This window comes from Chaetura pelagica, unplaced genomic scaffold (assembly GCF_000747805.2).
Source record: "Chaetura pelagica isolate M959 unplaced genomic scaffold, ChaPel_1.0 scaffold412, whole genome shotgun sequence".
NCBI lineage: Eukaryota > Metazoa > Chordata > Aves > Apodiformes > Apodidae > Chaetura > Chaetura pelagica.
In genome coordinates this window covers 849,634-863,939 of record NW_009952690.1, presented here as the reverse complement: position 1 = coordinate 863,939, position 14,306 = coordinate 849,634, and the positions used below count along the sequence as shown (strand labels likewise).

General features: G+C 40.4%; 1 protein-coding gene across 1 annotated transcript in view; it reads right to left on the bottom strand.

Moving 5' to 3' along the window:
• Positions 1 to 6,553: 6,553 nt before the first annotated feature.
• The window catches only part of RBBP7 (retinoblastoma binding protein 7), a 9,794-nt gene continuing 2,041 nt past the window's right edge, over positions 6,554 to 14,306 (bottom strand). The window contains exons 2-12 of the mRNA XM_009993836.1: positions 14,258 to 14,290; positions 12,249 to 12,391; positions 11,585 to 11,758; positions 11,175 to 11,290; positions 10,439 to 10,599; positions 9,877 to 10,003; positions 9,712 to 9,789; positions 9,062 to 9,138; positions 8,319 to 8,376; positions 7,416 to 7,526; positions 6,554 to 6,622 (exon numbers count right to left, since the gene is read on the bottom strand). Of these exons, the coding sequence (XP_009992138.1) occupies positions 6,554 to 6,622; positions 7,416 to 7,526; positions 8,319 to 8,376; positions 9,062 to 9,138; positions 9,712 to 9,789; positions 9,877 to 10,003; positions 10,439 to 10,599; positions 11,175 to 11,290; positions 11,585 to 11,758; positions 12,249 to 12,391; positions 14,258 to 14,290 (1,147 nt within the window). The remainder of the gene's footprint in view (positions 6,623 to 7,415; positions 7,527 to 8,318; positions 8,377 to 9,061; positions 9,139 to 9,711; positions 9,790 to 9,876; positions 10,004 to 10,438; positions 10,600 to 11,174; positions 11,291 to 11,584; positions 11,759 to 12,248; positions 12,392 to 14,257; positions 14,291 to 14,306) is intronic.

Sequence of the window (14,306 nt, the reverse complement as noted above, 5' to 3'; positions counted from 1 at the left end):
ATGAGCTTGGTTGTTAATGTACAACTCTCCCACTTTCCTAATAATGGTAAGTGTTCTGTTTGCCTTTTTCGGCATATTCCCTAATATTTGGCAACTTCCCTAAATTTATGAGAACTGGGTTTGAGTTCAGTTTTCCTTTGTGTATACTTTATCTAGGCAGCACATGGAATTTTGTACAGCAATATACTATGATGTGTTCTGTGACTCTTTGAAGACCGTAGTAATTCACTTTTTTGAAGATACCCATTTTATAAAAGCTGAGCAGTGTAAGTCCTGCCCCTAAGCCTTTTCTAAAGCTGTGCCAAGTATTTGGGAATCCAAGTATGTTTCCTGGTTTCAGTCACTGTCCTTGCTGTAGTTGTTTGCTCCTTCAAAGTAGTCCCTTACCTCTGAGTCTTGGCTCCACAAAAGGTGCTGCAGCTGTCCCTGTATAAGCATCTCTGCGGTTTCCGTCCTTTCTTATGGTTCATAACTGATACAGAAGTCAAACCTACAGTTCCATGGATCTTGCCAGTCTTCCTAAATTCCTTATAGAAACTGGTCAGATTTGCAAGCTTTTGTTAGAGAAAAAATTGGTCACACATCACAGTTAATAGCTGAGGAATTTTGCCTTTTTTTTGGTTTGGTTTGGTTGGGTTTTTTTTGCTAGGTGCTAAGTCTGTTCTGTTAATGTACCTGCACAGTCAGGCATGTACACACACATTTGAGGCTGTACTTAAGTCTTCTGAAGAGTATCTCTGATGTGAGAACCTCTTTCACCAGCTGCACTGTGAGCCCTTCAGTTGCTGCTAGGGCTTCTTTTCCCTGGCAGCCAGGTTAGAGTGTTTGATGTACTTGAAAGAGATACTTGCTTTTAGGCCTTAATATTAAAGTTACTCCTCACAGGTACTTTTCTTGTTCCTTTTGAATTTAACTTCCTATTACCCACCTTCTTCCTCTTGTTTAGACATGCCATCTTGAAACAAGGATGTGTTTTCTTCTAACAGCCTAACTCGGTCCCATCTAACTATGCTAGCTTTTACTCATCTTGCTGACTGGCACACACCTAACCTGCACTTTGTAATTTAAGACTATCTGCTGCCTGCAAAGACTTTAATTTTCTTCTAGCCTGTTGGATATCTTCTGGGTTTGAGGTTGAATGTTAATTTGGATTTCTAGCTCAGACAAGGATCTGGGGTGTGTGCCTTCTGGACCACAACAGCTGAGTTGAAGCAGGCCTTGCGCATCATTCAAGACCGTGCCAAGAATACTGCTCCTAATGCTCTACTTCAAGAAAGTAATCACAGCAGCTAAAAATGTAACCTGTTACATGCTGTGATATTTGCTGAAGATGAGGAAATTAATTCAAGTCTCTCAACTTTTAACCTTATTTTAACTACAACCATGAATAGATGCTCCATACTGATGTAGTTCACTATTACTTCAGTGCATTTATGTCCTGGTGTTACAAGTCAAAATAACTACCTCAGTTCTGCCAAGTCTAAGATGTGTTACTGGTGTTCAATGCATGTAATTGTTGGGTTGTTTGGTTTTTTGTTGGTGTTTTTGTTGGGTTTTTCTCTCATCCCCAGTATTCATGTTAAACTTTGTCATGTTGCCCATTCATCAAAACTTCTGCTGGCTTTGACCACACTGCTGCTGCTTCCTGTCAGAAGGTCACTCTCTGCTCCTAAACCTTTGTGCAATTTAAAGCAGGGAATAATTCCCTTTTAAAGAGGAAGAGTAGTTACACAACTCTCAAACACCAGGTTATCAGTTGTTATGCATGTCTGGCCATGCACAGTGTGCAAACCCATGCATGTTTGGGTTTGCAGGTTATTTGTCTGAGGTGCCAACTCAGAGGACAGAGGATGAATCTGAAAGAATCAAAAGAATCTACCATATTGGATTTTCTAGTGGCTGGAAAGCAAAAGGACAAACCAGGTGTTGACTAAGTGCTTCTCTGCGGAGAGTTTATGCAGCTCGCAGGTGCACTTTGTGCTGCTGTTTCAGTGCTGAAGTGAAAAGGTACAGAGTGCACACCAATAATAAGGAAGTGTAGTATGGATGAGGGAATAAACCGCATGGCTATATAGAGAAAATTGTGTGGTATCAGTCAGTGGACACTTGCATGCTGCAATAAAGGCAAACTCAGTTCTTCATATACAGTCAAGGAAAACCCTGAAACTGCTTTTCTGTCTCCCTGAAGCAAAATGTAGGAATGCTACACCCTCCCTTGGTGTTGCTGTTGTATCAGTATCAGTCTTCCAAAATATTTTAGTACTGGTTACTCTTGAACTCTTGCAACTCCTCACAGAGTTACTTTTTTCAAGTCCACATTCACAGGAGATGGTGATGCAAACCATTAGTTTCTGAGGGAAGAAGAGTGGGAATGAAAACTTGTGATGTGCAGCAGCATTGTGTGTTGGCCTTATTAGTAACGATCTGCCACTCTACCAGGATGCTGGCAGTGTGCAAGGGTGCTGCTCTGCAGCTACTGACCTCTCTTCTGAAGCAGTTCAACCACTCTGAGGAGAGAGCATGGCTGAAGTTTTTATCATTCAACTCCTGGAAACACAGGTCTCATAGTTCATAAGATCCACTGCCATTCATGTTTTATTTCAGTATGAAGGGGAAAGAATTTAGGTTTTGTTGGTGCAGGCTGAAAAAGTTTAGAAGATACCCTTCATGCTGAAAAAAAAATGTATAAAATGTGTAGGTGTTGATAACAAATGAGGAAGTCACCCTGAATTGGATGTTTTTCACTTTAAATTACCTTCTGTATTTTTTGTTATGGCTGCACTTCTAGAAATAATGCAGTTCCCTTGAAAAGAAAGGATGGGAAGTGTCCTGGTTTTTTCTCTCCCCAGCATGTACCAACCTCCAGGAGTAACTTACTGCCCTGAGTATGCTCCATAAGTACTGTGTAAGTACACCTAAAGTAATCATTGTTTAATGCCATAAATAAATATGCTCTGTAGCCACTGTTCAGGTTGACTGATTAATGACTTTTTTATTAAAACTTCATATTCCATTATTTTTACTAACTGCAGCGCACAAGCATTAGCTACTTACTATGGAGGTAATTGGTTTTTAAAATCAAAATATTAAGGCACTCCAATGACAAAGAGGCTTAAAAATAATGACCTTCCAGTGTTCCACAAACATTCTACTCAGGCAATAAAAAAATCTGCATAGGACTTGCAGATTAAAACCCATAATGGTTGCAGCGGCATTCTCAGCCAGTAACAAAAAGGTTTAAGTCAACTCTTAAATACTGGCCCTGTGACCTGGCTGTGGAGCCAAGTGGTCCTGTAGCCACCTAAGTAATAGCTTCTGCAAGGTTGCCACTACTGAATGAAGGTATGTGTGTACACATATATTGTGATAGATAATTCAAACTCAGGGAAATCTGAGGTTGTATTTACTGCAGCACTGTGAACTACAAGTCAATTAAAGATAATGAAATTATGCTCTGCTTTTCTTCCCTAATATTTATATAATTCCACTGCTTTTCAGCTGTACAGGAGTGGGTGCTGCATGCATCCCTCAGCCCCCACTGACTCTTCAATGCTCTACAGGGAAGCAGCAGGGCTTTGTGGGAAGTTGAAGGTATCTACCACTGACTGAGTGGCTCATAGAGCTCTGGCTTGGAGCTCTTGGTATTTCAGTAAAGGAAATCAGGAACACTGACAACCATTTTGGTTTTTTTAAAGGTAGGAGGGTCTGTACATTGTACCAGAGCCAAAATTTCTCTTTGACATATGCCACTAATCCAGTAGGTCTGCTTTTGCAGTAATTCAATTTTATCCAGTTAACCATGATGCAAAAAAAGGTCATTAAAAAATTAAGAGAATGGCTTTAGGCATTTATAATTGAACAAATAGCATTCTGGGCCTTGCCAGCCAAGGCAGGGCTACAGCAAGTGTTCTGCCTTCTGTAGGAGACCCCATTTTCAACAGGACTGAATTCAGAGAAGCTGAAGTTCCAAGGCCAGCCTATCATGAGGGCCTCCAACACTGAGCCACCAGCTTCCTGAGGGGGCCTGAGATGTTCCTGGTGCTGGTTATCAAGCTGGGAACAGCAACTCCTAGCATGGCAGCTGCACTGCTGTTTCAGGCCAGCTCGCTCCCTGCAGCAGCAAAACCCACCCTTCCCTGTAATTTCGTCAAACAAAACCAAGCTCAGAACCATGCTTAGAGAACACATCCATCTCCACTTCCTGGACATGGCATTTTAGTGTTTTTACACCCACGGATGCCAGCTAGGCCAAAGCATGGTTAATTGGCCTAGCTGTCCTTCAGCAGCTGTGACCTTTCATGCTGTTCAGCACACCTTCTCCAGCTGCTGCCTACCTGCCAACCACTGACAGCATCTCAGCCTTCCAGAGGAATATTCAAGCTTTCCTACAGGGAAGCTGGAGAGGGACTTCTAACAAGGGCATGTAGTGATAGGATGAGGCGGGGGAGGTGGCTGAAGACTAAAAGAGGGTAGATTTAGATCAGAAGGAAATTGTTCAGTGTGAGGGTGGTGACATACTAGAACTGGTTTCCAAGGGAAGTTGTGGATGCTCCATCCCTAGGTGCTCTCTTCCCCAGGATGGCTGTGGCTTTGAGCAACCTGGCCCAGTGGAAGGTGTCCCTGCTCATACAGGGAGGCTGGAAGTAGATAATCCTTAAGGTCCCTTCCAGTGTAAACCTCTCTATGATTCTTTAAGAGGAACCATTCTGGAAAGAGGTGTGGAAGGAGACAAGTCTATGCATGCTGCTCCAGTGCCTACAACACATGGGAGGTCCTGCTAACAGCAGATGGGATTAAAGAGGCAGTGTAAGGAGAGCGATAAGAATGGCACTGCAACCGCTCACCCCTTCTTCTTAATCTATCTAGCTAGTGAGGCAGTAAGATGACATAAGTTTTAACAACCCCAACCATAACCGATACACAAAAGGTGACATCACTAATAACAGGAACAAACTACACTGGATATGTCCACGCAAAGCAGCCAGGAGATCTCCTTGAAGTAAGTGCTAAAGGGCATAATCAGCAGGAGGAACTGTGTAATAACCTCCCCCAGCTGTATCTGTGCCAGGAGGTCTCCAGGAAGCACTTTTGTACTTTTGTTTTTCCAGTGACAATCAGTCAGGCCACTGACCTGTTAATTTCCTACTTTTCAAGAGGTACATATGTCAAAATAAACATCAAAAGGAAGGTGGACCTGACCAAAAACCATCCCCAACTTCAGTATGTTTAATGTTTATCATTTGCTGCATCACTTACAAATCAGATTACCATCCAGAGTTCCCCTCAGAGATCATTGTGGAGCCCTTTCTGAAAAGCAAGGAAAACAGCTGGTCTGCTTACACCTACCATGACTACATTACCAGACCCAGACTCTTTCAGCTGAACAACCCTTAGCTGTCACAGGAAAGTTGGCAAGACCTTCGCTCCACAGCTTTGTTGCCATTCCCTCACAGCAGGGAGGCTCTGCTGTAGAGGAGGACCAGAGGGGCATGCTGGAATAAAGTGGATGCTCTCAGTGACAGGTGAGCACTTTCCTGACAAACAAAATGCTGAACCACTGATGTCCAGAGTCAAATTCCAGCTAACAACTGCCAACTCTGTCCTAGGAAGGGCCAGCTTTGGCTGAACACTCATCAGTACTACAGCACTGACACCTGCCTGATTGCCTCACATTTTAATCAAAGAAAGCTACAGGAGGGCTCTAACTGAACACAGGTAGTACCAGTTCACCCAAGACCATGTTGACATCTTAGCATCTAAGACAAGAAACCAACGCCACTCTAGAAATAAAGAAAAACCTCAAAAAAACCCACAAAACCACCCAAAACCAAAACCCAACTTAACAGTTACTTGAGTCTGATCAAGATTTTTATTTGAACTTCACAGAAGTCTGAATGGTCACCCCAATGTACTCCCCAGATCCCTTTCTATACCCTTCTATTCCAAGTTTTCCACATCAAGACATCTCTGATCTCCCCAGACCTTTAACTGTGGGCTAAGTTATAAACTAAGAGCTATGTTTCACCATGGAGAAATCACTATTATTATATTATATAAGGCGTTCACCTTATGTCAATGGATAGTAAACACACCCAATGTTTTATTTAATACATTTTATTTATGCAAAGGCAACCCAAATGTGTGTAAAAGTGAAAAGCTCTTTTTACATATTAATAAAAACTTTTTTTTTTTTTTCCACACTTTCTGTGTGGGAAGAGTGAGAATTTGGCTGTTGTATTTACAGAAACCCACTAAGCTTGTTTGAAAATATAGACATTGGTATTAAGTCATTCTTATTTTCCCTAAAAGCTAATTGCTGTACAGTATACAACAGCTCAAAGTGCCCAAGGGTATCCCATGACTACTTCACCATACAAGCTTTTCATGCCTGATTCGGAGTATTCATGTTTTGATGTTAATGCATCTGCCCAGTGCTTGGTTTTGGGTTTGGTTTTTTTTGTTGTTTTTGGTTTTAGTTGGTTTTGGTTTGTCTTTGTTTTCATTTCTACAGTAGTCAAATTCTCTTACAGTGTATTTCCTTAAGGAAGAAAAGTTATGTTCCTTGACTCTCCAGTTCAGCTGCTGCTATATCTGGATCTTCATCATTGTAAATGTTTTCTGCCTAAAGACACAAAATATGACATTACAAGTGGTAGGCACAATTGTTTTCTAACAATCTTCTACACTATATATATAAAAACCATAATACCAAGAAGGCACAGACATCATCCCCTCCTTACAGGGACGTAATCACTGCCTTTTCTTGAGGGACACCCACATTTAGGAATGTGCACACAATGGCCAGAATTCAGCAGTTGTCTTCTCAAATTGTTTTAGTTCAGCAGCATAAGCATTAGCTATTTTACCATGAACATTTTACTTGGACTTCTTTCAACCACAGTCTGAACACACAAAGCAAGTTAAAAAACAGGTATAAAACAAGACCAAAAGCCTGACCTGTAACACCCATTTAAGTCTGTTACATTTTTTTAACTTACACTATTCCCAAGTGACTTTATTCTACATTTATGAGCTAACTGATCAAATTCTGGTTATGTAAAAGAATATGAACTAACTAGAGAGTTAAAAGGCATCTTGCTTCACAGTCACTGTGCAGAGACAAGGGGGAGAGGAAGTCTTGGCTAGTATTGGATATAAGTTTGCAACTGCCACATTTATTCTTAATATTAACTACTGCCTAAGACCTGGCGTCATGAATTAGCTAGCAGCTGCATTCAGACTAGTTTAGTCTTTGTTTTCTTTTGAAAGTCTTACTCTCCAGTCAAGAGTGTAACAAGAACAGGGGACAGACTACTTTCAGCCACTGAAGGCACAAGCTGCCCTAAGAAGAATAAGCCATTTCAGTTTCATTTATACAAGCTTCAGAGCAGCTGTAGAGCAGTTGTGACACTCACCATTTGCCATATCTGCATTATGTTGTCCTCTGATACAGAACAGATTACCCAAGGCTCATTAGGATTCCAACTGAAGTCTGAAATTTTGGCAGTGTGTCCTCCATGAATAAACTGTTAAAAAACCCACAAGCTTCAGTAAGTCATTTTGTCTATAGAGAGAAGTCTGTTAAAACCCACGATTCAGAAATTAAATTTCTCATGCTGATGACTACACTAAGAAAAAAACCTTCCTACTAGAGATTCACAATACAGGTGTAAAGAAGGTGAGAGACAGCACACGCCATTGCCTGCTTATGGACACATCCACAATTGCCAAGACAGTGTTTAAGACAACAGTTTGTGTTATTATAGCAACAACTGACTGACATCCTCAAACTGGTGTGACTTCACATCACATCAGGCTGTGAAATCCAGCCATGTTTTATTCACATTCCCTCATGTAATTACGTGAGCACTTAAACAGCTACACAAGAAATGAGTAAACCAAAGTAGAAGCATTTTTAGTTGTTTGTTTCCTAAGGAAGCAAAACAAAACACAAAGCTTTGCACTTTCTACATCAATAAGGTTAACTATAAGGGACCCAATTGGTGTAATGCAAGCTAAAACAATTTGAGGCCTTGACTTACACATTTTAGTTATAAAAGAGTACCGATAAGCACACAGCCAAACCGTAAATCTATTCAATAAAAAAGATGTGTAAATCATGTCCAGGACAGCTTTGAAAAAAAATAATTGTCTTCAGAATTGAACAGAGGAAGCCTACTGCCAGTTAGAGCAATGGACTGAAAACAGGGGCAGGGGGTGAAAAGGTTTATGAACTGCTGCAGTTTTAGTAGCACAGTCATAAGGCACCATACTGCCATACAGCACCTCATCAGACTGAAACATCAACAAATGCATACCAGGAGCTCAGGAGGCCCATCTTCTGCATCCTCTGCAGACTGCTCTTCTCCAATTTTACTGTAAGAAAGTAGTTTATTCTTTTCATTAATAATGAAAATGCATCCTATACCAGCTTAACAGTCAACAGCCTTTCTTTCCAGTATTTACTTTTGCTATTGGCTTTTTTGTCAATTAAGTCTAAGCCTCAGGTACAAAACATCAACTGTTTGGCATTATCATTACTGAAATAGTCCAACTTGTTAAGCACATGGAGGTAGAAATCACTTATTTCTAAAGACAACAGAAAACAATTCTATCAACAGCAAGAAATCCTGACAGAAGTACTGTTCTGTTTCTACCGTATGCCTGAAAGACCAGGTCCAAGTTAAGCAAGGAAGGCCAGAGAACAGCACAAATCCAATCTACCAAGTAAAGTGGGACTGCAGCCTGTTGTTTTTTTTTCCTTTTTTCCCTGTTGTCTACCTAGAAGAAAGAAAGGAATTGCTCTCACCTTAGATCCCATACATTAAGCCGACGATCAGTACCACTTGAAGCGAGAATTGTTTCATTATGAGGAGACCAGTGAACCTATTGAAAGGAAACAACTTGACTGGAGCAGTTACTGAATTCCGGAACATACCCTAAATAACCACTGTAAGCACCTGGCCATGAATTTTCAACAACTATGCTCAATGAATCAGTTTCTTTTTTTTTCCTTTTTCCCATCTGTCCATATATACTAAAAGAAAGGAATTGCTCTCACCTTAGATCCCATACATTAAGCCGACGATCAGTACCACTTGAAGCGAGAATTGTTTCATTATGAGGAGACCAGTGAACCTATTGAAAGGAAACAACTTGACTGGAGCAGTTACTGAATTCCAGAACATACCCTAAATAACCACTGTAAGCACCTGGCCATGAATTTTCAACAACTATGCTCAATGAATCAGTTTCTTCCAGCACAGAGAATATCCTACAGTTCAAATGGAGCACTTAGAAGTCTGAAGATTTCTCATACTGAACAGCCAACATTATTTCACTGTTACAGATTCACTGTATCATGAAATGTGTCTAAAATTCACTGTTATTTGCACCTACTAAGTAGGCAGAGTTCATAACATTACATTTGAACCCAACTCCTCTTTGCAGCAGGACATTTTAGAGAAACTTTCCACCCCTACTGAGGGGTAGTTGCAGGCTCCCAGTATCTTTTTAGCAGTATGTTGTGAACTATTTGCTTTCAATTGGAGAAAGGCAGAAAGAAACTATACGGTACCATTTGTACTGTCGAACCAAAATTCACTCTTTAAGAGACTTTTATTTACTGTGGTTGGTCACCACAATAAATTCTTGTCCTACTCCGTGCTCTTATAAAGATTTTGCTATTGTTTTTGAGAAAAGTTCACCCACCTGAAAAATTTCATCTTTATGAGACTCGAAAGAATGGAGCTTCAATTTTAAATTTCGAAGATCCCAGAGAGCCACTGTCTGGGAGAAGTAACAAGAAACCATTTTTACTGTAATGGATATAGAACTGTAATTTAAAATACTTAAAAGGTGTGTACACATAAATACCTTGTCAGCAGAACTAGTTGCTAGAATGAACTCACTGTAAGGGTTGAAGGACAGACAGTTGACCTCGGCTGTATGAGCATCTACAGAATGACTTGGCTTGGATGTGGTATTAGACCTTGTGTCCCAACTGTTGCAATGAAGGGTTTGAGGGAGAGAGAGAGAGAGGCAAGGAGAGAGTGAACAAACAAATTTTCACCAATTTTTTTTCACTACACTACAGATTAGTTTAAGATACTACATTATTACTAAACCTAAGTCCGAAGCTACGACTTTTATTAAAAAATCTTTCAGGATTTTGCATCTGTTGTACATGAGCAGTTGGCACCAGGAAGCTGATACGTATTAATTATGTTTTCTTTTCAAATTATGTAAACACATTAAATGACATGCAGCTTTCAGCGAAGCTGCAGCATTTCTATGGCTGATTGCACTACAGAGCTACATTAGACCACTCCAAAATTCTGTTGGTTTTTGGTGTTTTTTTTTTAAACAAAGTGCTCTGGACTGGTCCACTGAGAGCACAGAGCAGGCACTATCCATAAACCGCTTAACCCCAACTCACATCATAAGCTTCTGGTCATCTGCCACAGATCCAAAGAGGGATTCATGGAGCAGATGCCATGCCACGTCTTCTACTACTGCAGAGTGCCCAGTAAAGATGGCCTTTGCATTGACAACTTTGCCTTCTTTGGGTCCAGCACTTATATCCCATAAACACATAGTCTGCAAGTAAAGAGTAATTTGTGCACAGACCCTGTATTATCTTACAAATAAATAAATAATCACTTCCTACATATAAATAGAGAAATGACACACCTGAAACAGTTTGTTTTCAAAAAGAAACACTTAACATGCCACAAGTGAGAAGTGAGCAAAGTTGTAAATCAGTTTTCTGAAAATTTAAGGCCCAAGTATTATTTATAAGGTCACAAAAGCAACTAATACTTTTAAAGCCCACAAATAAATTTAAGCTAATATTTCAGTTCATTCTTGAATCTTACAAATTTGTGGTCTCAGACTCCAGCCAGTTTAAAGGGTTGTTAATACAATTTATTCCAGTGAGTAATTATAAAAACATTCTGCTCTTACTTCATCAAAAACATTACAAAGAACTGGTTGTCGATACAGCCCTAAGTCAACTGACAGCCTTTAGAAATACCAGGAACAGTACATGAGAGCTTCCCCACATGACAATATATAGCTACCCTAACCTGTTTTTCTCTATTAATCTATTACAGCATAAACTAGCAGTTGTTTGTTTGTTTGTTTTTAACTAGGGGAAGAGATGTGTTTTTTACATGATCATCTGATGCACTGAGAAGATGTCCACTGAGATTTGAGTTCCATGATAAACCATAGCCTTCCTTCTGGTGCCCTCTTAATCTAAGGTCAGGATTACACTCTCCACTTGGGTCTGAAAGAGAGGAAATACTTTCCATTTAGCTTCACCTTGCACATCAATTTGTAAGAGCACTTTTATCACCCAATAACTTTGTTTCCATACACAAGCCTCACAGAAGAACGCTGCTTCTCAGGAGACCTGCTTATGATACTAAGCATAACCAGGCACCTAAAGTCATCAGAGACATAGGCCTTCTTATTTCACTTCCAGAGCCCATCACCTCTCCTCCTAATGAATCTCCTTGTTAAATACAAGCTTGCCCTTCAACAAGAGGCATTTTACTTACATTCAACGAATCCAACCCACCTGGTTTTGAGGGATGTTTGGCGTAGTCAAATACCAACACATCAGCAGAAGGAGTCTTTGTAGCAATAATGCAGGGGTTCTGTAGCATGTAACGTGCACGGTTCACTTCACCTTCGTGGTTAATTTTAATCTCAGTTTCAATTTTGCCACTCACAGATCCAAAGCCACCAAACTCTGTATTTGTCAGAAGAAGGTCAGTTTATCACATCATCTATTTTTAACCGGTCAAACAGCATTTTGTGCACCTCTTTCACACCAAGAGGCAGTGGTAAGCACTGTATTGTAATACAGTAAAGATCATGAAAGACTAGCACCATGTGGCACAACAGTATTAACACTAGGTATTTTCAATCCTTTATGATAAAGACAAAAATTCTGAAAGAGTTTGTATTTGAGGTAGATGGTTATCTGTTTTCACCACCACTGACAGAGCCAACAGAAATGCTAGTAGGAATTGCATATCATCACGTTACCTAAAACATTCTGAAGTAGTAGTTTCCTGGGTTTAGTCAGTATTATTACATCTAGAGTCAGTCAGATCTAGAATTAGTGTGAAGTGGTAAGCATGTCAGCTTTATAATGTAACAGAAAGTTAGAATACCATTAGACAGGACACTTACTAATGCTCCTGCTAAAACAACGTAAGAATGGATACACTGCCCACCTCCTTTCTCACTGTCATACTGTGAAGTATCAAACTGGTCATCTTTGGGAATCTGGACTCTTGCAATAACCAGGAGGTTCTGTTCATCAGATGTGTGTGTTCCCAAAACCAGCCAGTGTAGAGAATAATCCTTTCCTTCTGGTCTGTTTAGACTAATACATGTATGGAATAAAAGAAAAGTGCTTAGTTTGATAGCTACCAAGATCCAAACTTGTGTGTAAGAGATCCTTTCCTTTGTTACAACAGATTTGTCCTATAAAGTGAACTAGACTCTGACATACGCAGGCCAAAGGTAGAACCAGCAAAGCTAGAGTGGCCATATTAAGTCAGTAATCATTGCCAGTCTGGCTAGAAAGAGACAGTTATTATTTGCCACTAAAAGTGACACTATTAGGTCCTTCTGTCTTTAATCCCTTTAGCAGTTGCACGGTATTAACTCAGAAAACAATCAGTACTACTTTCTATAAAACAAAATACTAAGGACAAGTGGAAACATGTCTTAGTTACTTAGATGCTTTTATATTTCACTTCAGAAGTCCATTTTTAAACACTGCACAAATCCTAGCTAACTGGAATAAAATTTCTCTTCTGGCAGGTAAATGCAACATTTAGCAGCAAGCAAAAGGCTGGAGGGACAGTGGCATTTATCTCTAAAAGGAAAACATTTGAACAGTTAAACCCAAGCAAATTCTACATTCTTGAAAGCAACAAACCAATTATGCTGTCTGAACCCAAGCAAGTAGGAATCCTTGGGGCAATCATAAACCATCAAAACTGCTACTACACCATTTCCAAGGCACCATCACACATTTTGAAGGGGAAAAGTACAAGACAAAACAAAAAACACACAATGCACACTCACTTGCATCAGAAACAGGTGTCCCATCATGCCAGGTGCCATATAAAGAGACAGTCCTTGCCTTAAATGGCTTACATATTTTGACACTGGATAATTGGAAATACCGGGTTTTAAACTGAATATTAAGTCAATCTGTAAAATATGAGGCAAGCAGAAGTGTTCCTCATAAGAGCTCCACACCCTCAAACCCCCACTTCGTTTCCTTCATGTCACAACTAGCTAGGCTCACATCTCTCAACATCTTCCCCAAACATTCTGGTATACAAAATTAAGTGATCATCTAACCACACTTGTAAGGTAGACTTCTAAAGAGGAAAGACACTGTACTCTGATTATTGCATGAACTTTACACAAGGTATTTTAAAACCTAGCTGCATCCAGTTTACAAGATGAGGGACCCAACCCTCATCCACTCCCTCAACCAAGCCTGAGCGGTTACTGTGACAATTAAAGTCCTACAGTAGCTCGCACATAAATAGAATCTATCCCCATCTTCAGAATTATTTAAGAAATGAACCACCGAGACCACAATTTTCATTAGGAAAATTAGGATATATGAAGCCAACAGCAAGCAGGGACAGATGTAGGATGTGAAGCACAAGTCTTAGAACAATATCCTCTTAAATATAAGTTCAGACTTGAAACAAAACAAAAGAAGGAAACAGATACTACAGCTTCTACAGAATTGTAATCTGCCTCACTTGAGGAAAAAAACTCATCAAGAAAAAGATAATTTAGTACGTAGATTTCTCTGATCAGAGTTAACTATAGAAGAGTGCTAAGTCTCCTGTATCAATACACGAAGAAATATTTCTCTACACACAACTCACGACAGTTTCTGCTAGACTGAGCTACAGTTCTGTAAAGAATCAACTCGTGCCTCTTTTTTCCTCAAAGCTTCTGCCTACCCAAAGGGGTTTTTTTAAGTTGTAAGCAAAATACAGTGCTACAATCTCAGAAGGAGGAGTCTTAACACAGCCCATTCTTGCCTTGCGTGGTTTCTATCCCTCAGTTGGCGCAGTTAAGAGAGTCAGAGTAGTGGCACAAGCAACTGCACTCAGCCCCTGCTCCCGCTTTGCAAACCGAGCCAACCAGCAGCGGAACCCCGCGTCCCCCCGACCCCTTCCAGGCCCCTCTTCCCTCCTCTCACCGGGCCGCGTCGGGCAGCCACTGCACGGTGAGGCTGGGCCCCCCCAGCG